General features: G+C 39.8%; 3 protein-coding genes across 4 annotated transcripts; 1 reads left to right on the top strand and 2 right to left on the bottom strand.

Moving 5' to 3' along the window:
• Positions 1-1,050: 1,050 nt before the first annotated feature.
• hpdb (4-hydroxyphenylpyruvate dioxygenase b) lies at positions 1,051-5,908 on the top strand. Its single transcript, XM_055050908.1, has 14 exons — positions 1,051-1,111; positions 1,258-1,284; positions 1,501-1,563; positions 1,815-1,919; positions 2,202-2,244; positions 2,834-2,916; positions 3,001-3,090; positions 3,181-3,284; positions 3,370-3,447; positions 3,890-4,052; positions 4,128-4,199; positions 4,278-4,400; positions 4,496-4,612; positions 4,693-5,908. Exons 1-14 carry the CDS (start codon positions 1,109-1,111, stop codon positions 4,801-4,803), a joined length of 1,182 nt encoding a protein of 393 aa, XP_054906883.1. The 5' UTR covers positions 1,051-1,108; the 3' UTR covers positions 4,804-5,908.
• A 351-nt stretch (positions 5,909-6,259) lies between these two features.
• Positions 6,260-16,254, bottom strand: LOC129373066 (histone-lysine N-methyltransferase SETD1B-like). The gene is made up of 17 exons (XM_055050787.1): positions 16,117-16,254; positions 15,912-16,016; positions 15,294-15,558; positions 15,100-15,212; positions 13,483-14,469; positions 12,064-12,777; positions 11,376-11,474; positions 11,237-11,291; positions 10,986-11,149; positions 10,196-10,322; positions 9,730-10,113; positions 8,584-9,585; positions 8,016-8,179; positions 7,811-7,936; positions 7,135-7,254; positions 6,828-6,965; positions 6,260-6,729 (listed from the first exon to the last, which is right to left on the bottom strand). The coding sequence occupies exons 1-17, from the start codon at positions 16,252-16,254 to the stop codon at positions 6,556-6,558; spliced, it is 4,875 nt and encodes a 1,624-aa protein (XP_054906762.1). The 3' UTR covers positions 6,260-6,555.
• A 1,459-nt stretch (positions 16,255-17,713) lies between these two features.
• On the bottom strand, positions 17,714-25,331 carry LOC129373046 (calcium release-activated calcium channel protein 1-like). 2 transcript variants are annotated; one of them, XM_055050757.1, is made up of 2 exons: positions 25,248-25,331; positions 17,714-20,159 (listed from the first exon to the last, which is right to left on the bottom strand). In XM_055050757.1, the coding sequence occupies exon 2, from the start codon at positions 20,151-20,153 to the stop codon at positions 19,620-19,622; it is 534 nt and encodes a 177-aa protein (XP_054906732.1). In that variant the 5' UTR covers positions 20,154-20,159; positions 25,248-25,331; the 3' UTR covers positions 17,714-19,619. The 2 variants fall into 2 exon arrangements, with proteins under 2 accessions (XP_054906732.1, XP_054906731.1); XM_055050756.1 differs by lacking the exon at positions 25,248-25,331 and adding an exon at positions 22,024-22,292.

Below are 25,331 nucleotides of genomic sequence, written 5' to 3'. Positions count from 1 at the left end.
AGAGGCCTGGAAGGTGAAGACCACAGTGGTGCCTGTGGTCATCGGGGCCCTCGGGGCAGTAACCCCCAAACTGGAGCAGTGGCTACAACAGATCCCAGGAACAACATCAGACATCTCAGTATATATATATCCAAAGAATATATATTTTTATTTAATAAAATTTTTAAGAGAGGTTTTACTTCATTTTCATCTGAGTTTGCTTGCATGTATTAAAATGCAGTTATCCTGTCCTGAGAACTGGCTGCTAATCAACAGAAATTTGTTTGTCCTCCATTAGTTTGTTAAAACCATAGAATCAGATTTAACTTCATGTGACCCAAACAGTGACACTGCAGGTATGTAAGTAGGCTATGACTTCAAAATGCAGCATCCACATAGAAAAATATGCTTCTTAACTGCACGTGAATTGACAGTTTAAGTCAAATCAACCTCAGTTTCATGCGGACAGCTCACAGTGGACTCTGACAGCATTCGTGCTTTTGTGATTAGTTTACCGACACCAGTGTATTTTTTCCGGACGATGGATTTCACGGGAATGGGGAGCATTTCAAGGCACATGAAGACTCGCTCAGCCTCACCCCCGGAGAGCCAATGGGAGCCCAGGATGCGTGAGCCTCCTCTTGCCACTAAACACTAACACATGGGCCTCAAATTATTCTAGAAAAATCACGCTGTAATCCTAAACCTGTGGACAATGACTGTATCTCTGAGCATATTAAATTAGATAGTCATTTATTAAAGCATCACCTGATATGCTGCTTTTTAAGGCAAAGAGACACTATTGATTGCTGGATGAAAAAAAAACCCAGATATAGACATTAGATTGATATTAAACTTGATATCAATTAAACTTGATGTGATATTTACTATAAGCGTCAAAGTTGGTATTACTGCTCTTGTAGAGAATGAAGAGACTGGGAAGTCCAACCGGTCTACTCAAATATTGTCCAAGTAATCATTGTATAACAGCAAACGTAGTCCTCTGTCCTCCACCAATACCAGCTCCTTATTGGTGGGAGTGTGTTCAAAAACGTCTTGCTCGCCTTTTAAACTCAGGCATCTGCTGCGCGTCTCAGTCTGGCAGCCGGGTCAAATCAACGCAGGCAAGATGGTAAGTTTATGATTTATCAAACTTTATGGGTCTCATTTACTGTGAACCATCACAAACAAGGAAATGTATGTGATATTTGTCTGTTTATTCTTGCTCTAGCCATTTGTCTTTAAAGAATTAACAGTATTTTCTGCTTTTTGCAACAGACAACATACACAGACAAAGGCGAAAAGGTAATGAACCAGCTTATTTGTGTTGTACTGAATATAGATTGTTTAAATTATTATTTATGTGTCACCGGACAAACAAAGATAAAACCAGATTTTAATGCAATTTATATTTTATGATGTGTTTCTAATGGACTTGGGCAACAATTTAGGGTAATTTAGGGTTACAAAGAAGTTCTCCATTAGAAAGCCCCTTTTTTCCTAATTTTCTTCTGTCTTCAGCATGAGCAGGGCAAGTTCATCTGCTTCGATCATCTAACATTCTGGGTCGGAAATGCAAAGCAGGTAATTTATCTCATAAATCCCCACATTTGTGTTGCATACATATTGCTGTCACACATACATATTGCATACATATGGCTTTTTTTTATTATTATTACTGGACCCCCACATGCCGATTTCCCCCAAACTGCAAGGGAAACGATCACCAGTAGATGGAGCTGTGTCACACAAATTCAAACTCAGCTTGCTTTGCAATCGAGCCAAATTTGAGGTACCCAATCATAAAGGGATGCAATAATCATTTTTGTCAACAGGCAGCATCGTATTACTGCAACAAGCTGGGATTTGAGCCGCTGGCTTACCGAGGCCTGGAGACGGGCAGCCGCGATGTGGCGTCCCACGCAGTGAAACAGGGGAAGGTGAGGAGAACCTGGGGGAGCATCACAGCATATAAATATCCATCAAATAAGTATTTGATGGATAATTGCTGGAGCATTGATGATGTCACCACAATTGATGAATTTATTTAGATCCCCTCACAAATCTGTCCTAAAAACACTGGTTGGGATTCCAAAACCCAGCAGCAGCTTTGTCAGGAGGCCTTTAGCAGATTCTGTTTTGTAGATCTGCACAGGACAGATGAAGGTGAAGTCAGATTAAGGAATTGCTTTTATCTGGTTTCTGTTTCCTCTGTTTCACAGATCATTTATGTCTTCTCCTCTGCTCTGAATCCTGGTAACAAAGGTAAAGCACTGATCAAGAATGGTGACAGGTTTTAAGTCCAGGATCGTCCTTTTGAAGTGTTGCTGAAAATCAAATGACGTTTCAAGATGTTCTTGAGAGAGAAAACTAAAGATGGTTAAAATCATTAAATATTTCTTATTCAATTCAAAACTCAGTGCTTTTCTTGGCTCAAATTTCTACTGTTTTTTTTTTTTTTTTTGCTGCAGTTTTTAAAACATCTTGGACATTTGAGTAAAAAATATTAATCAAATAATAACTGGGCTTTACGTTCCAGAAATTATGAAACAGGAATCTTAAAACTGACCTCTGATTTTTAATTCGCTGTAGAGCAGATTTATTTTTAACTCTATACTGCCTGGTCTTTTTAACTAAAGGTGGACTTGTTATAGCGTGGTTTGCAAATAATAAGATTTTGGCTTTAAATAATAATAATTTAAAAAAAAGTTTTAGTTATCTGGTTTGCATTTTATCCAGTTTTAATTTTTCCATGTTTACTCACACCATCAAAACTTGGCTTTTCAAGAATGTGTTGAAACCCTGAATACAAAGGCTGATCCTATGTGGCTAATAAAAGCGTTGTTTTCTCCAGAGATGGGGGATCATCTGGTGAAACATGGGGACGGAGTGAAAGACATTGCATTCACAGTGGAGGACTGTGACTTCCTGGTTCAGGTAAAGCAGCAGGTTTTGCTACCCAGAAAATCTCTTTCAAGGTAAACATAAAAGTTTGTGTTGTTGTTGTTTTTTGTTTTACAGAAAGCCAGTGAGCGAGGGGCAATTATCATCAAAGAGCCCCACACTCTGGAGGACAAGAACGGGAAAATCCGGCTGGCTGTGCTTCAGACGGTAGGTTGAGCATTTTTTTAAAATTCAAGCCCAGCATTTTAGGCATCGTTCCTGTAAGACATAAATCATCTTTTGATTTTTGCGCTGCAGTATGGAGATACCACCCATACGTTTGTGGAGAGGAAAGGATACAAGGGATTGTTCCTGCCTGGCTTCCATCCCCCTCTGTTCAAAGACCCTTTACTACCCAAACTGTGAGGAGGCATCCTGCTTTCAAACATAACACACACATCCCTGAATCAGAGCCAAAGATTGAGTTTTCCTTCTGTTGCTTTGCAGACCGAGTGGAAAACTGGACTTCATCGATCACGTTGTGGGAAACCAATCAGATGATGAGATGGTTCCAATTGTAGAATGGTAGCGACTGGTCGCATCTTAATTTGTCATAACTGGACGAGGTGGCGGTCTGCAGAAATCCACAATAGGGGAAGGGGCTTATGGGGAGAGATTATGCAACTCTCCTTTTCTGGCACGAACCAGGCGTCTGGATGACTGCAGTTTTAAGAGGGCCTTCAGTGGTTCTTCACATATGGAACTGGTTTTTACCCCTATTATTCAGAAAAGGGCTGAAATGAGGCAGTTCTCTAAATGAGCAACCTCATTGGTTCGTTCAAGTTTTACAAGCCTTTGTTTTGCTATGCATATTCCAGAGGAAAACAGAAGCTGCATATTTGAAATCATTTAACAGAGGAGGTAAAAGAGAACTGTGCCTGACGTTTTGTTATGTTGTGCACTTTGTATGAAGTTTGGATTTGCATTTCTAAGGATCTCAGTTTTTGGTTGGTTCCTGGTCCAACAGGTATCAGAGGAACCTCCTCTTTCACCGCTTCTGGTCGGTGGACGACAAACAGCTCCAGACTGAATTCAGCGCCCTGCGCTCCATCGTAGTGGCGAACTACGAGGAGACGGTGAAGATGCCGATCAACGAGCCTGCCAAGGGGAAGAGAAAGTCTCAGATCCAGGCATGTGTACTGAAGTCGCCTCTTATTAAAAGCAAACAAATACAAATGTGTGGATTTAAAGTTCTTTCCTTCCAGGAATACGTGGAGTACTACGGCGGTCCAGGAGTGCAGCATATCGCCATGAACACGTCAGACATCGTCACATCGGTAAGACTCTACAGCTCTGAGTTGTGTGAAATCTATATTAGCCAGGAAGACTAACTAGTAAATCCAATTTACTGATAGATTCGCAACCTGAAGGAGCGAGGCACGGAGTTTATGACAGTGCCAGACACTTACTACGATCAGCTGAGGGAGAATCTGAAACATTCAAAGGTCAAAATCGTGGAGAACCTGGACGTCCTGCAGGTCAGACCTACACCTGAGGACAACTGGGTGACTCGTGTCTATGTTTAGTCATGCTAACCAGACAAACTGTTCTTTCTAATCCTTTTTATTTCCAGGAACTGAAAATCTTGGTGGACTATGATGACAAAGGTTACTTACTTCAGATCTTCACCAAGCCAGTTCAGGACCGTCCCACGGTTTTCCTGGAGGTCATTCAGCGACACAATCACCAGGTGATGGACAGTCCTGGAAACGCATTACTTAGCCTACTGAGCACAGAAAACAATTATAAACTGTTCATTTTCCTCTCCAGGGCTTTGGTGCAGGAAATTTCAAGTCTCTTTTTGAAGCCATTGAGGCAGACCAGCATGCTCGGGGAAATCTGACCATCCTGACACCAAATGGAGACACAAAGAGCATGTGAAGCATTAATGGTCTTTGCAACTTAAAAAACCCAATTATTCATAACAAGTAGTACTGCTCAAGTTTCCACTGAGTTACTCCGTCCAGTCTGATAATAAAATGCACATTGGGCACTTGGATAATTCTCAGGATTTCTTTTTTTTGTTTTTCTTTCTTATGCTTAATTACTTTTTGTAGGTCTTATATATTCTGGCAGTATGGAAATTCCTACTTGGCAAATCTCCCAAATGTGTATTTTAAAAAGAGAAAGTTAAAGCTCCTAATGTGGATTTTTACTCCACAAAATATTTACAAGCTTGACTCAGACCATCAAGAATAGTATGCCGATGTTGTCATTTTGGCACAATTTGACCAAATGTGCCCAAAATTATGCCAAATGGTTATTTCATCTCACATAAAAGGGAATCGGGTATTATGCATTATTGTAGCACTCTCTCAAGACTTTTACCCTGTACCTTCAAAGTATGTCATTGTGCACATCATGAAATCACTAGAAAAAGCCAAAAATTAGCTGATCTGGATCCTTTTGGTTCCATTTAATGCAACTTCATTACAAAAAAGAGGTGAAAACGTTTTTGAACTGTTGACAAAACTTTGTCAACAAATGTGAGGGGAAAAAATATTATCAATAAAAAACTATGCAAACTATTGTTGAAAAATAATATGAGTACGAGACTGTAAACAAACGTGCAAGTATAAAGGCAAGAAGCTATATATAAGTATAAATAAAAAACCATCAATAAACACTCTACAGGCTGCAGTGATACGCTCTGAAACAACTCATGTTGCAAGTGAAACAAAGTACTACATAGAGAAACGCTGCCCTGCTCCACAGCTTCCTCTTTTCTGTGGCAAGTACCTGAGTGAAGTTGCCCCCCCACCTTCCTCAAATCAGACAAAATTGGTGTCTAACGTTTGTGCTACGTTTGTGCAGCAAATTTTTTTTGTTCGTGCTGCTATCATTTTAAAGATATTAAGAAATGTTTCTAGAGGTCATCGAAGGTCAACCAGAAGGTCGATCAACTCTACTCTGTTTATGCATCAAAATTTGTTTGTGCTGCTCTGGCTTTGAAGATATTAATTAAAGTTCAAAGTTCAAAGGTCAACCAGCCCCCCCGCCTCCCCTCTCTTTTGTAAAATCAAACACAATTGGTGTCAATCAACTCGGTTGTTGATGATAGCACAATCGCTTGACACCACAATTTTGTTTGATTTTGTTATTCAGCAATGCCTGATGGAGCTCTAAATGTCCTCACGTGTTTAGAGTAATAAAATCGCAAGTATTTGTGCAAAAATTATTTTGGTGACTTGTTTTTGAAAACATTAAAAACATTTTAAGAGAGAAAAAAAATCGACCGTGTTTGACTTTATTTAAAATATTTAACTTGTGTACAAAACCACATGGCATGACAAGAGCCAAAAATACATCAGTTTGTACATTTTTAAGGCACAAATAGCAAAAGATGAAAATAATGTCAAATAACCAAAATACATAAAATGTATTTCACCAGATTTTACACATGGTCCAGTTTATTCAGCTGATTGTTTCAAAGCATGCAGAGATAAACTAATGCTCCAAATACTTTTTTCATTCCTTTCTTCATCAAATTTAAAAACCTTTTCTTTACTGTGCATAACCAACCCGCCAGCAGTTTTTAGCAACTGTGCAGTTGTAAACAGCAGCTATGATCCAGTGAGAGAGCATTTCAGGACCCCAGAGGACTTTTGCATAATAAGGAGAGTTAATTAGAGATCAGTTCAAGGATCCTCTGCAGCTATCGGCTCCACAAAGACAAGGAATCTTTGTATCTTCAATGGGAAACTTGTAGTCATACGTAATTTCTTCATTGATGCTAATCGGCTGCCGGGAGTAAATCACAATCTTCTTCTGAGACTCCACTGTGATGATCTTTGCATAACAGTTAGGCTGTAAACATAACAAAACAAAATAATATTTTAATTGTCAATAGAATATAAAGGTATCTAAAAATCACTTGTTGCATTTAGCGCCCACTGTGTACCCACATTACAGCTGTGGTTGATGAACCTGGCTAAGTTTCCACATTTGGTTGCATCAATGATGGCGTCCTGGTCGACGCGGAACAAATAGCTGCTTCCGATGCCTTCCTCCTCATATCTCTGCTCCCTCATGTCTGCAATGACCTACACAAAGAGTGTGATGATACACTGTTGCACTTACACCACTGGAAAGTACCAAGAACAACCAGAGGGTCCCTTAGGAACTTCTCAGAAAAAAAAAACATTCAGTGGAAATGATTTGTCAATAAACATGTGATTCATCTGTCAGATGAATTTATCTGATTGTTTTTACCTGTCTGATGAGCTGCCCCACATATTCAATCACCATCTCATCTGCCGCTATGGGCTCCATGGCAAACAGGCCCCACTCATGAATTAAACTCCGACTGAAACGAATCCTCTTCTTTCGAAACTAACAGAATATCAAAGGATTTAGACTACAGCTCCACACGCCACCAATGGTTTGGTTACATTTTACTGCTAAAATGTAAAAGATATATCGCCTTCTGATGAACCAAAGCAACAAAGGCTAATTTTATGCATGGCTAATTAACACATACAAATGTTTATTAACCATAAATACAGGATGAAAGATACTTTTTCTGCAGCTTTCTGTAACACTCAGCAATTTTAATTATATTCAGATTTTTTTTTCATATAACACTTCTAGCAAACTCATTCAGTGATATGATTATTTGAGAATTGTTATGGATAAAATTGTCTCAGGGTGACTTAGCCTAAAAACATACACAAAAGGAAGCCGGGTTTCTGATTAGCTCTTATTGCAGCGTTTTTCAGCTGGTTCTGCTCACATCAAGACACCGTCCAACAGAAAAACAGGACTTAAACGAAAACCTCATGTTTGGAGCTTATCAATTTTACATTTCTAATTCAGTCTTCTACTACTTTAATGACAAGTGATTTCATGGCCTTAATTACTCATTTCCACCACTTAAACAATTGTTTACCTTCAGCTGGTTGAACTTAACCAGGTCGCTATAGCAGCTGAAAGAGGACAGCAGGCGGCGCTGTTCAGACCTGAAGTCAGATCCAGATCGCAGTGAAGTGGGTTGCTGTACAGAAATGCATAAACCCTGTGAAGGAACCCCTTGACCCTTAATGAAACAGGTTCTATACAGAGGCTAATGCATTTTAGCATCTTTTCCTCCCTACCTGATCCAGTGCAGAGTGAAGGTCAGCAGGAGGCTTGGTGTTTAGGAGATATTTTAGCTTGTCCTTCCTGCTGATTCTGTAGAAACCTTCACTGCGAGCGCAGCCAGTCCTGTGGACCGGCTGCCACTGGCTTTCCTCGCTGCTCTCCGTCGGGACCTTAGTTAGTAAACAGGAGTTAAGAAAAGGAAGCAAAGATGGTGTACACAGTGGCTTCAAGAGATATTATATTCCTGGAATATTTACATTTTTCACTCTACTTTCTAAATATTGAATGTATTGTATATGAAATTCCTGGGAATAATACAAATTAGTGAACAATTGTGAAATGTAAAGAAAAAGAATAATGTCTACCAATATGTGACACTTCTGACACTTGTGCTTGTAACTGGAAACAATTTTTAAAAAATCCAAGCGGTGCACATATTTTACAAAATTATGACATGTATCTTGTAAGCATTTCTATAGTTAAATGGGATTTAAACATATTTCCCTTATCTGAATATTTGAATTAAGATATCTAATCTCTACAGTGCGTCTGTGATCCACCACTAGAGAACAAAAAGGATATGAGGATGAGGAATCCAGAAAGTGTCACTGAGCCACCCAGCAGCACTGTTATCCAGCTCCAGCAGCCTTTTATAGGTACTCTGCAGATGTCTGGCATCCTCTTCATCCAAACCGTCCCTGCAGATGTTGTGAAGGATATTGTACTCCTCACATTGTGAACGTCTCCTCAGGCGACGATGTTGACACGACCAATTTATTCCCTTTAACAATCTTTGACGAAGGTGGGCCCTCTTTCTCCGCCTCAGCCTCCTCCACAGATTTTGCCTCGGTGAGGGTTTGACGTCTTTATAAAGCCCCGGCATGTTCTCCAGACCCCGCAAGGGTTTTGTTCTCGCACCTGAACCTATACGTACACGGTTTCCATCCGCAGAGTCAAACGAAGATTCAGAAAGACTGGATGGAGAGGATATGGGGAGGGGAGAAACACGATGAAGGCTGTCATGTAACAAAGGAAGAGACATCTGTGTGTTCCTCCTGTGGACAATGTCTCTTCTAAGTAAGAAAATGTCCCTTCCTGGAGTTTTTGGGGGAGTGACATACGGATTGCTCGACAGTGGTAGAACATCTGGAGGGCTGCAGAGAGGTGAAAAAACTGTGTTTCCCTCAAAAGTTGCAGTCGTTTGACCAATTGTTGACATACTGCTGTAAGTCCATCCACCGCTTTCCTCCCTCCCAGGAGTTTTAGGCTTTTCCTCAAATGATGGGTAGGAGGCAGGTGGGAAATGGGAAGAAGCCAGAAGAATATTACTACTTGCTAGGGAGAGAGACGTGGCTTCATCAGAGTCTAAATCGATCAGTTCGGCAGCGATCCCCTTGCCTGGTGTGGGTGGCCTCTCCACTTCATCCAGAGGTGCTGGAGACGCCGGTTTGCTTTTGATCAGATTGTCAGGGTCACTGTCCACCAAGCTGCCGGTGGGAGTGAGAGGCCTCAGGTCGTCCATGCCCTCCACAGACTCTGGAGTCCATGCGCAGCGTCTTGATCGCACACAGAGACCTGACTCCGCTGATTAACAAAACAAAGAAGGAAACAGATTTATTTATGTTCAATCAAAAAAACTTCTACTCAATATGGTTTGAGAAAAAGCAAAATCTTGGAAAAATTACTACAACTTTAGAAAAAAAATACAAAACACTCTGAAACAATTACCTTCCTGTTCTATAGATAAAATGAGCTCTGAGTCTGAATGCTCCACCATGGAGTCCACATCGCTGCTCTCTTGGAGGCTGTTTGTACAATCATGCTCCATCTGATCCCTACAGCGTGACTCTAACCAGTCCTCCAAGTCCAGCTCCAGCTGAGCTCCAGGTGTTAGAGGAGCAGAGGGAGTCACAACGAGCTCCTGCTCCACCGACTCTTCATCAGAAGATATCACAATGCATTTGTCATCACTCCTGCCATCCTCTTCATCCTCCTCCTCCTCCTCCGTGTCATCATGTGGTGAACTGAGGTCTGAAGACGAGTCATCAAAACTCTCTGAGGACTCTGACGAGTAATCGTGTTCTTCTGAGGTGCTGCTCTCTGATAATCTCTCTGCAAATTAAGATGAAATTATTGACTAGATGTGATAAGTTAGATATTTTTTGTGACGCAGCATAATGACCCTTTAACAAACCTCTTCCAAGGCGCTGTCCCTCGGTACTAGTCCGGCAGACAACAGCATTTTCATCTTCAAACCTTTTCTGTGCTGATGTCCTTTCATTACATCGCTGACCAACATCATCTCCATCATCTCTGTCAGACTAATTAAAGCATATCTTATATTACATGGTTTTATCAAATCCGAACTTAAAAGTTTAAGATATTGATGCAAAAACACAAAATCTTGTAGTGTACCTGTCTTGTTTCAAGCGCAAATATCTTAGTAAACTTGAAATAAGGCTAAATTAATTTACAAGAACTTTTCAACAAGGTATAGGAGCTTGTTTTAATAATCCCTTAACATTGATTTAAAAAGTACTAGATCAACTGGAATAATTTTTAACTCATAACACGGAAAAAATGTTTTGATGCACGTGGAAAAATCTGTCAGTGGAAATAGTACTTCTTTAAAATCAATATTAAAGAATTATTTACTGAAAACAAACTGCATTAATCCAAATCTTATTTTCACTTTTTGTAAGACCTTAGTCAAGTTGATAAGTACGGTATAAGAAAGTCTAAACAATAGTTTTCAAAATATGTAACAGTTCATTAATTATTTATATTACAAGCAGAGACAACATCAGTTGTAGCTGGTAGTGATAATGTATCACTGATCAGAAAGAAAATTGTATTTCTGAGTTTCCGACCAGCCAGGCACTGCTGCTGAAAATCAGCTGATTCCTCATCATGGATTTATAGTTTCTTCTCTAATTATAAGAGATAATTTCATTGCCTACTATAATTACTTTACAAGCATTTACCAAAAGCACTGGGGTAATAGCCTCTGACATCTGGTGGTTATCATTAGGTGTATTGTCTTCTTCCTTCTCTTCATCATCACTGTCCAGCTCCAGAGGTCTGGCATGTCTGCGTTTGGCTGCGTTTGAGTTCTCCACATCATCCTCCTCCTGCTGCAACTTCAAAGCTGAAACAAATATTTGGACGCAGCATGATAAAAGGGAAATGTTCTGGACTGGTAACAAGAAGATTAAAATCCAAAAAATACTACAACCTTTCTGGGCAGAACTTGACTGGTTTTCTACTTCCTCTGATCGTTTTCTTTTTACCTGAATAAAAAGTATTTCAGCATGAATAATTCATTCACTCTGCAGTGGTATAGCACTGTGTTTAATATTGGACAAATATTTTACCCTGAATGAAGGCAGAGGAGGTTTTTTGCCCTTCTCATTAATATGGCTGAGGATATTCATGACGCCTGGTGCTCCACTTTTCACAGGAGAAACCTGGACCTTGAACGAGAAAGTGTGCACTCAGATGCAAAAATGTATTTGCTTGTAGGGTTGCAACTAACTATCATCATAGTTCTTGATTAATCTATTGGTTGTTCTGATGAATTTAATGATTAATAGGGTAAAAAAGTTTTGGCACCTTCTACAGATTCTTCACTTTGACCTTTTATACAATATCAGAAATACATCTGTAGTCCATTTTTAGAGTAACACACTAACAATAGGATCACAGAAGGTGCCTGAAAGGAGATTATTGTTTTCATAATATTTGAACAGGGTGAAGCTAAAACTAGGCAACGTGAGGAGTTTTGGATTGAATATATTTTAAAAAGTTTTTTCTTATCTTAAAATCAAAATGTCAACATTTTGCACAGTTTTGGTGCAATTTTTCAGCAATGTTTTTTTGGGGGGTCTGTATGCTTCCACATGATTAATCAATTACTAAACTAGTTAAGGATTATTTGAATAATTGATTCATCACAATTAATCCAATTAATTGAGCCCTATTTCAGCCCTATTTGCTTGACACACAAAAAAATTACCCAAATCAATTCATCAGGGCATTAAACTTAAAATACAACAAGCAAACCTTTTTCTTGTCTTGACAGTCCCACCAGTCTTCAAACGCCCTAAAAGCCACTCCTTCAATTGTTCTCCGAGTGATGTCTTTCCTGATGATGGATTTCAGCTCATCCATGATAATGTCTAAAACCTTCTCCACTGTTATCTTATGGCGGTGTTCCTGTGCAGGACTGTAGTTTGGTGGTGGCACGAAGGGGTTAAAAGAGGGAAAAGGCGGGGCAAACCAGGGTGGTCGAGGGAACGGGAAAGGTGGTGCTCCCCCAAGCCTCGGAGGTAATGGTGCTGCAGGCTGCACAGGTAGAGGGTATATAGGCAAAGGAGGTGGAACAGATAGTGGTCCAGGTAAAGGTGGAGGAGGAACCAGAAAGGTTGGCGGGGGAGGAGCAATGGAAGGAGGAGGCTGAATAGGAGGAGGTGGGATGGGGATGCCCCCAGGTGGGACCCAGCCTGGAGGTGGGATTGGAATGGTGCCATTTGGTAGGCGAGGAGGTACAGGAGGGACAGGTGAAGGGAAGGGAGGGATCGCGAAAGATGCTTGTGGAGGATGTGAACATCTGACTGAAACTGGAGGAGGAGCTATGGGGAGACGGGGTAGAGTGGGATTAGCGAGAGAAGCTGTAGAAAGAGATTTAGGGAATGAGGATGTGTCTTTTGCTGGTAGCAGAGATCCAGATTGGAAAGTATGTGGAAGATGTATATCTTTATCTGCAGCATAATGTTCCTAGGAGCAAACAAACAAAAACAACATATAACATAAATATTAAAAATGCAAATAACATTTTTATTTTAGTATCTACTAATCACTGTGCCTTGAAAAAGCTTTCATCAGTCTAGAACTTTGCCTTGTCACATTTTTGTGCTTGAGCAACATAAAATTACATGTTTGTAAAGTCGAGCAAGAAGAATCTATGGTTTAATTTTTTAAAATGAAAATCTAAGGGGTGTACATTTGTTTTCAAACCCCCCCTCCCCTATTCAGATACCCCTAAAAAAAATTTTGTGTAAAAGATTCCCTTCAGAAGAAACTGCGTGTCCAGCAGTAGTATATAATTTGATCTCAGAATATCTCAGCCTTTGGAGATTTCAACGATTCCTGTTCAATCAGTCAACCAAAAATTTTAATGATGCCAGTATGGCACATAGTAAAGAACTGGTCAGAATTGATGGAAACATGGAGATTGGTAACTATAGGACAATTCAGGGGGAAGAAAACACAGCCAGGGCTCCAACACTGTGGGCAACAGACCCTTATAGCTGTCTACTGTCTCCAGACCTAAATTCAATTTTGCAGCAAAGCTTGATGTGACTGATTTCACAAAGACAAACAGGCTATAAAGTACTTGTTCAGGGGGAACCTGAAACGAGTATAAAACCTTTAGCAAGGCATCGTATCTGAAATGCTCATGCGGAAAAATAGAAAAATTACCTTTGAGGATGAAATCCATGGAGGTGTTTCAGTGTCTTCCTGTCGTGTTACATGGACTCTGCTTGCCGAAGGTTCAGACTCAGAGGGAGTGGGAGACTGGGAGTTTGCTTCCAGAAACAAAACAGCTCGATTGGTTTCATCCTCCTCGTTTTCAACGAGCAGTGATGGACTGATATTCCCCACATCGTGGCAGGGGCGATGGTGGCTGCTAGTAGAGGAGTCATTAGGTGACAGAGAGCAAAAAAGCAAATCCTCCGAGAAAGCACGCTTAGGAGTGCAACGACTGGATGCAGGGCTGTCTGGAGAGGGTTCATCAGCCTTTGAAGTTTTCTTATCCAAGAATAAAGTATCAGAAATCTGATTGTTTATCAGCAAACTTTCAATGCGGGAGTCCAAACTCCCAACCACAGGCTGCTGCTCTCTGTGGTTTACTGCAGTTTGACTGACAGCTGTGAAATGGATGCTCTGGATGCTGGCAGCATTGTGCGAGGAAATCACAGACGAATAGCTGCCCTTGTGTTCTGACTGCTGAAGACCGGAGGCAGGACTGCAGGGGGGCTCCTGGTAGGCAGAGCACTTTGCTTCATCATGCCATACTGCGAGCTGCTTCTGATTCGAGGGCGGGTTCAGAGGCTGCGGCTGGCTACTCTTAAACAGAAGGCTGATATTTGAAGGCAGACGAGATCCCCTGTGATAACTCACAGGCCTAAAACGGCAAAGCGCTCGTCTTAAATGTTTATGAAGACTATAGCTGGAAGGCTCTCCCTGGAGGACAGGAGTCGCCTGAAGGCTGGAGTAGCAGGAATCCTGGGAGAGAGGAGTCGCAGACAGGCAGGGAGTGCGGGGTGTTCCCTGAGATTGTGGCGTTAGGCCCAGGCTGCAAGGAGTGTCCCCCCAAATGCTGGAGTAGGCTGTGTCCAGGGAGAGAGGAGTGGCAATGCTGGAAGGGCTGGAGGCGTTTCCTGATTGCTGAGCTGCGGTGTTGGTCTACGACAGGAGGGACAGATGGGGGGAAAGCAACATGAAGCCAAAAAGTTATTTAGCCTCTGGTAGGGCTGGGCGAAATGGCTTCAAAATGAAATCTCTGATATTTTCATACCGGATCCGACTTTCAATTTTCATCAAGATTTCTAAAATCTTTACCATGATTTATTAAGATTGTTTTTCAATTCAATTAAAATACTTTTGTGATCCCAAAGAGAAATTAAATGTCGTTATAACTCATATTAATCCAAATTAAAGAGTTTAAGACCATTCTGAATTAAATTGAACACCTGTGTCAGAACACACATGTACAAAAGACAATAAATTGGCAATACATTTGCACTTATCCAGGAAGGATGTTAAAAAACTAGCTACCTAGCTATCAAGGGTATAGTAGCAGCCAGCTCCTAGTAGCTACAACTGCTTTAAGTCACAGAAGGCAATGCAGATGTGAGCGTGAGCGACTCAAAGTTTAGCCTGACAGCCTAAACAGACATCACCCTGAACTTTGGTGAAAAAAACAAAACAGATGTTCAACCCAAAAGATTTGATTAATCAATAAAATGGATTAATCGCCCACCCCCAGCATGTGGCGTCAGGTTTCACAGCATCACCAGCAGCTTTATTGCTTACCAACAGGGTGTCGACTAAGCTCTGCAGGGCGCGCTCACTGCTGCCCACAGGCAGCGTCCAGGGAGTATATGCACCGTTAAACAGCAGCTGGAGATATCTGGTCCTTTTCTCACCTGCGGAAATCCTTGATTCGTTAGTTAAGCAAAGACAATTACATCTACCTAAATGTAAGAGGGAAAACAAACCACTTTCACCTTTGGGATCAATTTCCACATGTATGATGTTTCCCATCACAGATGTCTGATGAAGGTGCCGCACGGCGTTCTTTGCAGCTCTCACTGTGTCAAAGATGACCTTCGCAACCCCCAGATGCTTCTTGTTGTGGTAAAATAGTTCCACTTCTTCGACTTTACCATATTTCTGGCACATATTTGTGAGGAATGCTTCCCTCACATTATCATTTAACCTGCAAAATGTCACTTCCTTGGGAGGAACAGGCCCAACGTACCACTCATCAATCTGGAAAGACGTACAAAAACATTAATTTTTATTTATTTTATTTTTTTCCAAGGCCCTGTTCGGCCACATCTAAAAAGACAATTTAAAAAAAGTCAATTACTCCAAATATTCAATGTGAACATTTCAATTTGAAATTTTAACTCATGGACTCAGGGTTGTTTCTATTATTTTAATGATCATAGCCTACAGTTAAATAAAATACTTTTTTTTTTTTGCCAAAAAAAAAAAAAAACTACACCGTGTTCCAAATTATTATGCAAGTGATATTTTCTCTGATTTTCTGAAATGGTCAATGCAAATGATGGCCAGTATGATTTAATGTGCCTGTTTGTATAACTACATAGAAAAAGTACCTTATATTTAGGAACCAACAAGTCAGTCCTGTTGTATTTACTCCACAGGCGGCAGACTCTGGGATCTCTGACGGTGTCCACAGGAAACAGACCTAAATCCTCAACCTGACAACAAAAAATACTTACTATTGTCGTGGAATATAAAATGAACTCATTTCAACTTTTAGGCAAAGGATGGACGCAATTATTGGAGGTCAATACTTACGGGTAGGTTAAAATATTGCCCATCAAAGCGACACACTTTGTACAGTCCTTTAGTTAAGGCAGGGTCAATGATTAATTTGCAACTTTTCCACTGCTGAGGAGGTGTCTCTGTCTCTGTGAATTGGTTTTCGCTTTCCATTACATTAGTCAAAACCTGTGGGAACGTCAAAAATAAAGGCCATATGGCGTCATTTTGCAGCACGGTCAACGCTGCTGTAAGCTAGCAGAAATGAGTCCTCCAGCAGAGGTTAACACACCCCGACAGGTGATGGAGAGCATCACCTGTTTCCATATCTGAACGATAACAGGCTGTGAAACGAAACACGCTCAAATACCCAGAGTTAGTCGGAGCGGAACACTCCTTATCTCGCTTACCTGTACCGAAGTTTTGTCTTTTGAACAGGCAACATTGTTGCAAAGCTGTTAAAAATGTTCGGTGTTTTTTTTTTTTTTTTTTTACACGTCGTCGCGCTGGTAGGATAATGGATTCATCCGCCAGGAGGCAGAAACAGAGAATGTAATGTAGATCCTGGGGCTGCGCGGAAGAACACCGAAAGAGTGGAGTTACATGGAGTTACATGGAACTCGGGAAATATCCCTCCAAAATGAAACTCACTCCAACTTCTTAATGACTAGAATATGCTTAAGAAATTTGATAGAAAAATCTACATATAAATTGAGCAATTTTATAGAAAATTGCTTGTTTTATTTCTGTATAATAATTAAGTTGTAATACATTCATGACCAGTATAAAATGCTTCGTGCGTGTAATAAACTGCAAGAAGAAACTGGATTTATTGAGCCTGTATCAGGTTTCTTTCACTTTTATTACTTTGTTTTAAAATATCATCTATTTCTAATCCAACAGCACATGCTGAATTCAACATTCACTTCAACCAAAGTGGATGTTGGTTCACTTTGGTTGTCATAAAGGCAACTTGGAGACTCTTTGTATAGCTTTACATTGAACATCAACTTTCTTATCCACCTTCAACAGTGTTAAATCTTAGTATATGTCATGCAACTTTGAGATCTGGTGAAACATTTTTAACCCAAGTAATACATGTTTAATAATCTAATTAAAATTTATAACACAACTCTGTTGTATTAAGCCAAGCCAGACCTGGATCGGTCCATATTTTACCAATGAATGTTTGTAAAAGACCCTGGTTTAGTTTAACTCTAAAGGTTTATCTATATCTCTGCATTTGAAATTTAAGCTCAACACATTGTAAAAATGTTGAATGTCATTGTTGCTGCAAATGAGAATTTGTCTGCTCAAGAAACTGTTCATTGTGACACAGCAAATGGACTTTTGGTTTATGAAAAACAATCTTGAAAATTTGTGCAGAGAAAGTCTTAGCAAACAAACAAACAAAAAAGAAATCTATCTTTAGTTTAGTAAAGAAAAATGGTTTGTGGGTCTTTGTTGTGACAGAGGCTCACGGCTGAGAGCCGTGTCCTAATTTAAACCACGATGTCCACATGTTTCCTGTGTGATTGATTCTACTGTGACCCAACTTCAGCTCCTCTCCACAGTGTTGCATTGTTTTCCTCTGCATTTTTAGACACGCAAATGAGAATGTGATGAGAATGCGTAAATAAATATATTTTATTCCCAATCTGATCCAAAAGTGACATGACTAGAAACACACGGAAACAAACAGAGCATTTAATGAAGCCGTGCTTTCAAAACATACAGTGGCATACACTCGATTTAATAAATAAGCACAGAAATGAACAATAGTAACAGAAAAGTGTCATGGAAGATTGCTTCCTGATTAATTCTGTGAGTAATTACCTCACAACCAGACATTTGGTAAGGCACTCCTGTGAGTTTTTGGTATTTGACTAAATTACAAAAGTGAAAATTAAATCAGACCAGGAACATTTGAACACTGAAAATGACAAGCACGACAATTACAAAGCTCCGTACAACCTATGAGCAATACATACGCAAGTGACCCTACAAAACAACACAATCTACTTATCAACAGAAAAGTGTAACCATATTCCAACAAAGTGTGGCATCGCAATTATAACTCAGAGTGCAACAGACAAGCTTTGCAAAGACAGTGTCTCATGCAGCTTTGCTACGGAGAGACAACAACAACCTCAGCCACGTCGAAGCTTTCATTGATGTGGACATGAGAAAAACACAAGCCTTACTCCGCAACACAAACAATCCGTAACCATGCTTCAGCTTGTGAACTACTGCACAAAATGTACAAAACACACATTTGCAAATAACAATTTAAACAATTTGATGCTCTGCAAAAGTTGTTCAAGAACACTTTCCCTACAGCCGGTCACCACTTCTTGATTTACAGTGTATTTGATTGAAATAAACAAACAAAAAGGACGGTATGAAAATGAGAACATGGAGGACAAAAGGGTGTCCTTAATAAACAGTTTAACAGTTGTAGTGATATTTAACTGATTTAAAATTCATTGTCAAAAATCCATCAGTCAATTTGTCCTTGATCAATGCAGTGCAAACAATTGTTTGGCAGGTCAAAGGTTACCTACTTTCATGGACTAATCACTGTGGTCCAGGAAAGGCGTCTTTATTTAACGATGCCCTCAATTGAAAATATAGCATTTCTATATATTTTGTATATGTATTTCTTCACAAATACTGCAGAATGTCTTTCCCCAAAAATGATCTTTGGTAATTTCAGGACACTATACCGTGAAAAAAGCTAAACGTAAATCCCAGAGATGAGTCCTGAAAACGGTTCTTTTGTTCAACGGTTCTTTTGTTCTTTTGTAAAACATTCAGAGATTTAGTTCAGAGATTTAGTTCAGAGATTTAGTCGTACTGAAAATGATAACAAAAACAAATGTGATGCAGTGCAATCATTTCACTCATTAACTAACAAGAAAACAAGGTGGGAAAAACTTTGAGCTACAGCTGAATGCTGCACTAGACATGCAGCGACCTGTAGCACGTCTGAGAAGAAAACAGCACTTTGACAGAGGCATACATTCGATAGTGAAGACTCCAGACAGCCTGGGATACTGAATTTGAGAGAAATATTGATTCATCTTATCCCAGTTTTCATCTTAGAACAGCTGGCATTTTCAAATCCATTTAAAATAAAGCATGTTGTGCACAATTACTCACACCTGCCCTCTTCAGCTGATTTTGAACTTTCCCTCATCAACAAGAAGACACTCATAGCGACACATTCGGCCGCTTACATATAACCAAATGGCTGCTAGAATAAAATACAGATCTTTATATTAAAGCCAATAAAATGTGTAAGTCACCCCAGCATCTCAGTGCTTTCGAAATTTAATCTCACAAATCACGCACTTTTATCTTTTAAGGATGTCGGCAACTAAAAATGATTTAATTACCTGCATATAAAAGTAAACCAAATTTTGTAAACATCCAACACATAGAAAATGATTGAGCTGTGAAATGCATGCTGTGACTCATCAGAATATCAACATAAAAAAAAAGAAAAAGGGAAGTCTACGAAACTCGATGGGTTACAGTTACGGGAAATGTCCGGCTGCCTTCAGCTCGTCGTTCTCGGCCCCGTGATTCAGCTGTTTCTGGAGCTGAATGACCTGGTCCAGCTCTCGGATCTGCCGGTCCGTTTTGTGGCTGACTAGCGTGCGGTAGAAGTGGACAGCGAAGACGATGAAGACGAGTCCGAACGGCACCATTATGCAGGTGGATGCGATGGCCGCCGCCTCGCCGGAGCTGATGGTGGCGTTGGTTTCCTTTTTGAGCGGCAGAAACTTCACCCAGCAAAGGAGCATGACCTCAGTCAGGAACAGGAGGGTGCCGATGACCGTGGAGAAGGCCCAGGCCAGCTCTATGTGGCGGTGCATGCGCTCGTGGGGCGACTCGTTGACGGAGTTGAGGTTGTGAACGTTGCTGACGGCCTCCAGGTTCGGGAGGATGCAGGTGCTGATCATGAGGGCGAACAGATGCACAGCGACCAGAACGGTGGTGCAGGCGCTGAAGGCGATCAGCAGTCCGGGAGGATACGTGTGAGTGGGCTCCAGCTGTACCTCCACCATGGCAACCTGGGAGAAAACATCAAGAGATGTTTAAGCAACAACGACAACCAGTAAAGATTTGTCTTTCGATTAGTTCTGCCATTTTGAAATTGCGAGATAATTATTCTGTTGACATGAGAGAAACGAATACTTCTTTTTCTTTCATTAACATTTTACCAACCTATTTTCTAACTGTGGCTATACGATGTTAAATTTTGATTCGTATAAATGAAATCAGTTTCATGGTCCGTACTGTCTACTCAGTTCTAATGATGGACACATCATTTTTCCTCCCACTAGAGTGTTTTGCTTCAGACATGCATAAAAATGTTTATTTCCTCAAATAAATGAATTTACAATGAATCCATTTATTGCTGATCACCATAAGTTCATGCCTCTATTCATTATCCATAACCAGACTGCCAAAAATTTAAAACTGGAAAATGTCACCAAACTTAAGTGCAGCAAAAAAGTGTTCGCACTGGATGGCTGAATAATACTTTGGGATCTTTACTTGTAAAAAATAATTCAATAAAATGTTCTTCACTATCCTTCGTAAGTATATGTTACTTCGTGTTGATCTGTCACAGTAAATCCAACAGAACACAATGTTTGTGGGTGTAATGAAACCAAACATTAAAAACAATCATTTTGCATCTCTTATACGCGCACTAAAAGTAGTTTTCTGTATCTATTAAAAGTTTTTGTAATTCAGGCTGTAACAAGGTCGCAGGAAATAGACATGATGTGTTCCTTTCCCTTCGTGACACTTCAGTTCAGCTAACACCTTTTCTTCAAAGCATTTTCTTTCCACCTCGGTTATCTTTGGCACGCTGGCAACGAAGCGAGCAAATAGCTACAGCACCTTGAAAAAAGTATTTAGATTTTGCCACGTTTCAACTGGGGCTTTTATGAAATTTACATTTTTGAAAACAAAAGTCTAAAAAGTTTCTGTTTTTATGCTTTTAGTCCTAAAACCAGAGTCCTTCACAACAATTACAGCTCAAAGTCTCTTGCTGCTGTACTGTTTGGGGTGATCTGATTTTTTAATTTTTTTCCTGTAATACTCTGTACGAAAGTCAAAAAGTTCAGCGTTTGCAACTTTTTCCAGTAAAGTAACTTGAGATTACCCCTGTTGTAAACTTTTGTTACATAAAACTGAACTCTCCACCCGAGCTGTGAATGTCCACAACTCCTCCAGTTACCACAAGCGTTCTGGCTGCTTCTGTAATGAATTATGTCTTCGACCAGCCTGTCGGTTCAAACGGACGTCCTTGTCTTGCAACTTTTTCTTCTGAGATGTATGGTTTCATCTTGAAATAAATTAAGCATTGATTGCTTAATTTATTAAGCAATCAATCGAGCAATCAAATCTAACTTTAAACAGAAAGTTTAAAGTTTGAGACATTATTAACCACTTCTCTGCTGTGTTCCTTGATTCATGACAATATATATATATATATATATATATATATATATTTTTTTTTTTTTCTGACTAACCTATGATACCTTCACAGAGCAGCTGAATCTATACAGAGAAAATTACAAGTGAATGCAGGCACCACATGACTTTATTTAGGGGTATCAGTAAAGAGAGCTGAATGTGAATACATATGCACATAACAATTTTCAGGATTTTTACTTTTTAATCGCACGTATGCACGTAATTTATGTTGGAGTACAGAATTAAAACCCAATCTGTTACACTAATTGTTGAGATTGCAGCCTGACCACAGTGGGGGAAAAGCTCGCCTGTTGGCCCCTCTCTATAAAGGAGGGATCGTCGCGGACAACAATAATCTGCGTCACACGCAAACTCTCCGGGTGTTGGTGCGCGCGGCCCGCGAAGTCGCGCATTATATCCGCGAGGACCCAAACCCCACGTACTCACCATGGCGAAACCCGACAGGAGAGCCGAAGTGCGGCTGGTGGCCTTGAGCTTAGCTCGGCTCAAGTACAGCTTTCTCCAGGACAGCGCCTGCATGGAGTGCTCGTTCAGGCTCATTCTGGCAGCTGTTCCAGGAGAGACCCGAAAGTTTTTCCTGACGACGCGGAAATGTGTGACAACGCGCTCGGAATCGACGGAGGAGCTTCCGCCCCAGCCGGAGGCTAAAAATAAAAGACTTCTATAGGGGGCAGCTTCGAAAATCTGTCAAAAAAAAAAAAAAAACTTCTCCGCAACAGCTGACCAACTCTATGAGGAGGAAACTCAAGATACCCACAATTCAACGCTGCTCGCAGCCGCTGCAACTGTCAGGTCTGCCCCCTGCGCTTCCCCTTCCCTCTGAAAAATAAAATAAATAAATAGGTTTGCTCTCTTTGACGCCCTTTCTTTTTCTTTTTAGCTAACCTTCTGCGCGCGCAGTGGCCTTTGTGGCGCACCCAACTCGATCACCTTGAGAGTTAGTTGAAGTAAAAATTTGCTTTGCCGCTGTAAGGTAAATAAAAGCGAGCTGTCTTTTTTCACAGAGATTTCTGTGTCACCGAGAGGCCGGTTCAACTCTAAAAATGTATAAATGAGTAAATACAAATGTTATTGTGCACTTACACGCTCCACTTGAGTGAGTCAACCCATTCAGTCGCAGCCAATGGCGTCACAGCAACTCGATGCATACAGATGTTCTACTTTCTGCCTTCAGATAGAGCATCATGATGGAGAATAAAGACGATTTAGGTTACCTTAACTACGTGGGATCATTGTTGGTGACTGGGGCACGGTTGTCTGAGTATTTTGGATCCCGTGGGAATTTCAGATATAGTCATTTATTTGACTTGTGGTCTGAAATATCCATTGAGCATATCCATGTGGATACCCATTCCAGAGGTCAGATGGAAATGGGTGGACTGGCTGGATATGACATAATGGCAACAGCAGCTCGAATAACTGTTTCTTGGAACCGGTTTATGTAAAGTACCAGCAAAATTATCCTACATTTCCCAAACACTTACAAAAATTAGGCAGCTTTTTTGGTCTGACGAGTCTCTGTTTCAGTTTCAACGAACGTCATTCAAATGGAAGGGGACAGAAGTATAAGCAACAAGAAAGCTTATCAATCCTAAATTCTGTCTTCCATCACTGGCTGAGGCTGCTGCTGATAGTGGTTGTAAAATGCTACAATTGATTTATTCTTGGCACACTCTGGACAATTTGAGCATTGCTTAAACTCCACATTCTGAGTATTGCCAAGGGCTATATCCATCTCTCTACAGTGCTGTCGTCTTCTGATGGCTCTTGCTCCATCCGTTTTAAAACACCATGTCACAAAGTTCAAACGACCTCAAACTGATTTGTTGACAGTAGCAATGAGTAAGACGCCTGTACTGCAATGGGCTCCACAGTTGCCACGTTTAAGTTCAGTAAAGCACCTTTGCATGTGGTGGAGAAGGAGATAAAGGAATCATAGTTTCATAGCTGACAAATCTACAGGAACTGTGTGATGATGTCATGTCAAACAGACCTAGGTTTGTTGACATAGGTTTGCTATGTCAACAAACCTACATAGCAAGGTTTGTTGTTAAATGTAAATCACATTTACATTTAACAATGTAAATGTGATTTACATTGTTAATTTGTGACATGAAATGTGTTTTAGAATGCTAATCGGTACCAATGGTAAGAAAACATGTATTAATATTAAATGCAGCATTTGCACTTAGATGCATGCATCTAAGTGCATGCACAGTTGTGCTCATCAACGATCATGAAGACGGAGAAGGAGAAACAATATCAGAGACACTAGATGGTGCCAAAGAATAGCATTTCACCAACATTTCACTGAACTGCACAATTGTCAGTCACCATTGTACTTACATAAGATAGATAAGAGAGCCACTGTTACCTAAATATGTGCACTGGTGCTGTCTTCAAATGAAACATGATTGTCGATTGCATTTATGTTTGAACTAATGTTTAAATATGCATTTGTTACTGGTTTTACCCACAAAATCGAATAAAATCTATTTATTTTCCATTGCATTCTCTATACACAAAAAAATGAATTTTTCGGAGACATATAAATGTTACTGTGAATAATTTGCTAACTAGTTAGACAGTCTAAGAGATAAAAAGCAATTACTTAGTTTAAGAAAAGAATACTGTTAATTAAAGACTGGGGCAACGTTCACAAAATATGTTTAAATATTCAGTTTGCATATCTCGTTACAAGTCTTCCCTAAAATAGCAAAGGTTAACATGTTAAGTAAATAAAATAAACAAAGACGGAAATTTCCTACGGAGAGTCATCTTGTATCTGACTACCTTCACTTCCTGCTAAAACAATGCTGCATTCACATCACGCAGTATGTGTCGTTCCTAACTATAAAGACATTAATCAGTTCGTTAAATGTTGTAAATTTCTTCACATAAGTTTACATTTACAATTTGTGGTGTGTTGGTTTTCATTTTTGTCTCCTTCCATCCTTAAATGTTTTTTTTTTTTTGCTCTGTTTAAAGGGATAGGATGAGTTTTTTTTAAATACTTTTAAAAGGTTGGCCACAGTGACCCTAATCTGGCTTTATATTAAAATGAAAAAAAAAAAAATAAAAATAATAAAATAAAAATACTACCAAAATATTTACCCTAACAGTTACTTTAGCAAATATTTTCAGTGTTTTTTTTTAATCACAACCTTTCCAGTCATTAAATTTTTATTATTTGAAGAGAAGCACCAGGGTAAATCGGGCTATTCAAATATACCCATCACCTTGTTTTTTCCCTCACTTTTTTCCATTTACCCTTTTATTTTCGGAAAATGCGTAAATATAATATTATCGTTTAATATTGCAGTGGATTGTAATTAGCCCATTGTTTATCTTTTCCATCATTAAAAATGATCCCACCACTTCATTGAAGCTTCAGCATACACTTAAGTACACATCAAATGTGATTAAGAAAGATGCAGCCAATGTGCATGTAATGTTGAATATAGAAAGAAGTAAATGAACTTGAACCACAGTATATATCAACAGAACCATGCCACAAAAAAGACTCCTATTGATAAACCATGATGGAATTATGAATCCCAAGTTGTTCGGTATATCCTATGGTAAAAGTCAAGAATAATATGCTTATTATTATTATTATTATTATTATTAAATTGTAGGCAAAATTTTACCTTTTTGTAGACTTTCACAAGGATTTTGCTCACTGTGAATTCAGCGCTATCTCTTTAAGTGAACAGGAAGCTGATATTTCCCGC

This window comes from Poeciliopsis prolifica, unplaced genomic scaffold (assembly GCF_027474105.1).
Source record: "Poeciliopsis prolifica strain line A6 unplaced genomic scaffold, Auburn_PproV2 SCAFFOLD031, whole genome shotgun sequence".
NCBI lineage: Eukaryota > Metazoa > Chordata > Actinopteri > Cyprinodontiformes > Poeciliidae > Poeciliopsis > Poeciliopsis prolifica.
Note: the sequence above shows the minus strand (reverse complement) of the source record. Positions and strands in the feature narration are given on the sequence as shown.

Excerpts from the sequence above, each read along its gene's own strand:
- hpdb (XM_055050908.1), top strand. Across the intron at positions 2,917-3,000 it reads ACTGTGACTTCCTGGTTCAG|AAAGCCAGTGAGCGAGGGGC; the intron begins GTAAAGCAGCAG and ends TTTGTTTTACAG. Across the intron at positions 3,091-3,180 it reads GGCTGGCTGTGCTTCAGACG|TATGGAGATACCACCCATAC; the intron begins GTAGGTTGAGCA and ends TTTGCGCTGCAG.
- LOC129373066 (XM_055050787.1), bottom strand. The coding sequence starts at position 16,254 with ATGGAAAGCGAAAACCAATTCACAGAGACAGAGACACCTCCTCAGCAG. Across the intron at positions 15,213-15,293 it reads TGTGGAAATTGATCCCAAAG|GTGAGAAAAGGACCAGATAT; the intron begins GTGAAAGTGGTT and ends GGATTTCCGCAG. Across the intron at positions 11,150-11,236 it reads GTCAAGTTCTGCCCAGAAAG|CTTTGAAGTTGCAGCAGGAG; the intron begins GTTGTAGTATTT and ends TATTTGTTTCAG.
- LOC129373046 (XM_055050756.1), bottom strand. The coding sequence starts at position 22,137 with ATGAGCCTGAACGAGCACTCCATGCAGGCGCTGTCCTGGAGAAAGCTG. Across the intron at positions 20,160-22,023 it reads TCCTGTCGGGTTTCGCCATG|GTTGCCATGGTGGAGGTACA; the intron begins GTGAGTACGTGG and ends GTTTTCTCCCAG.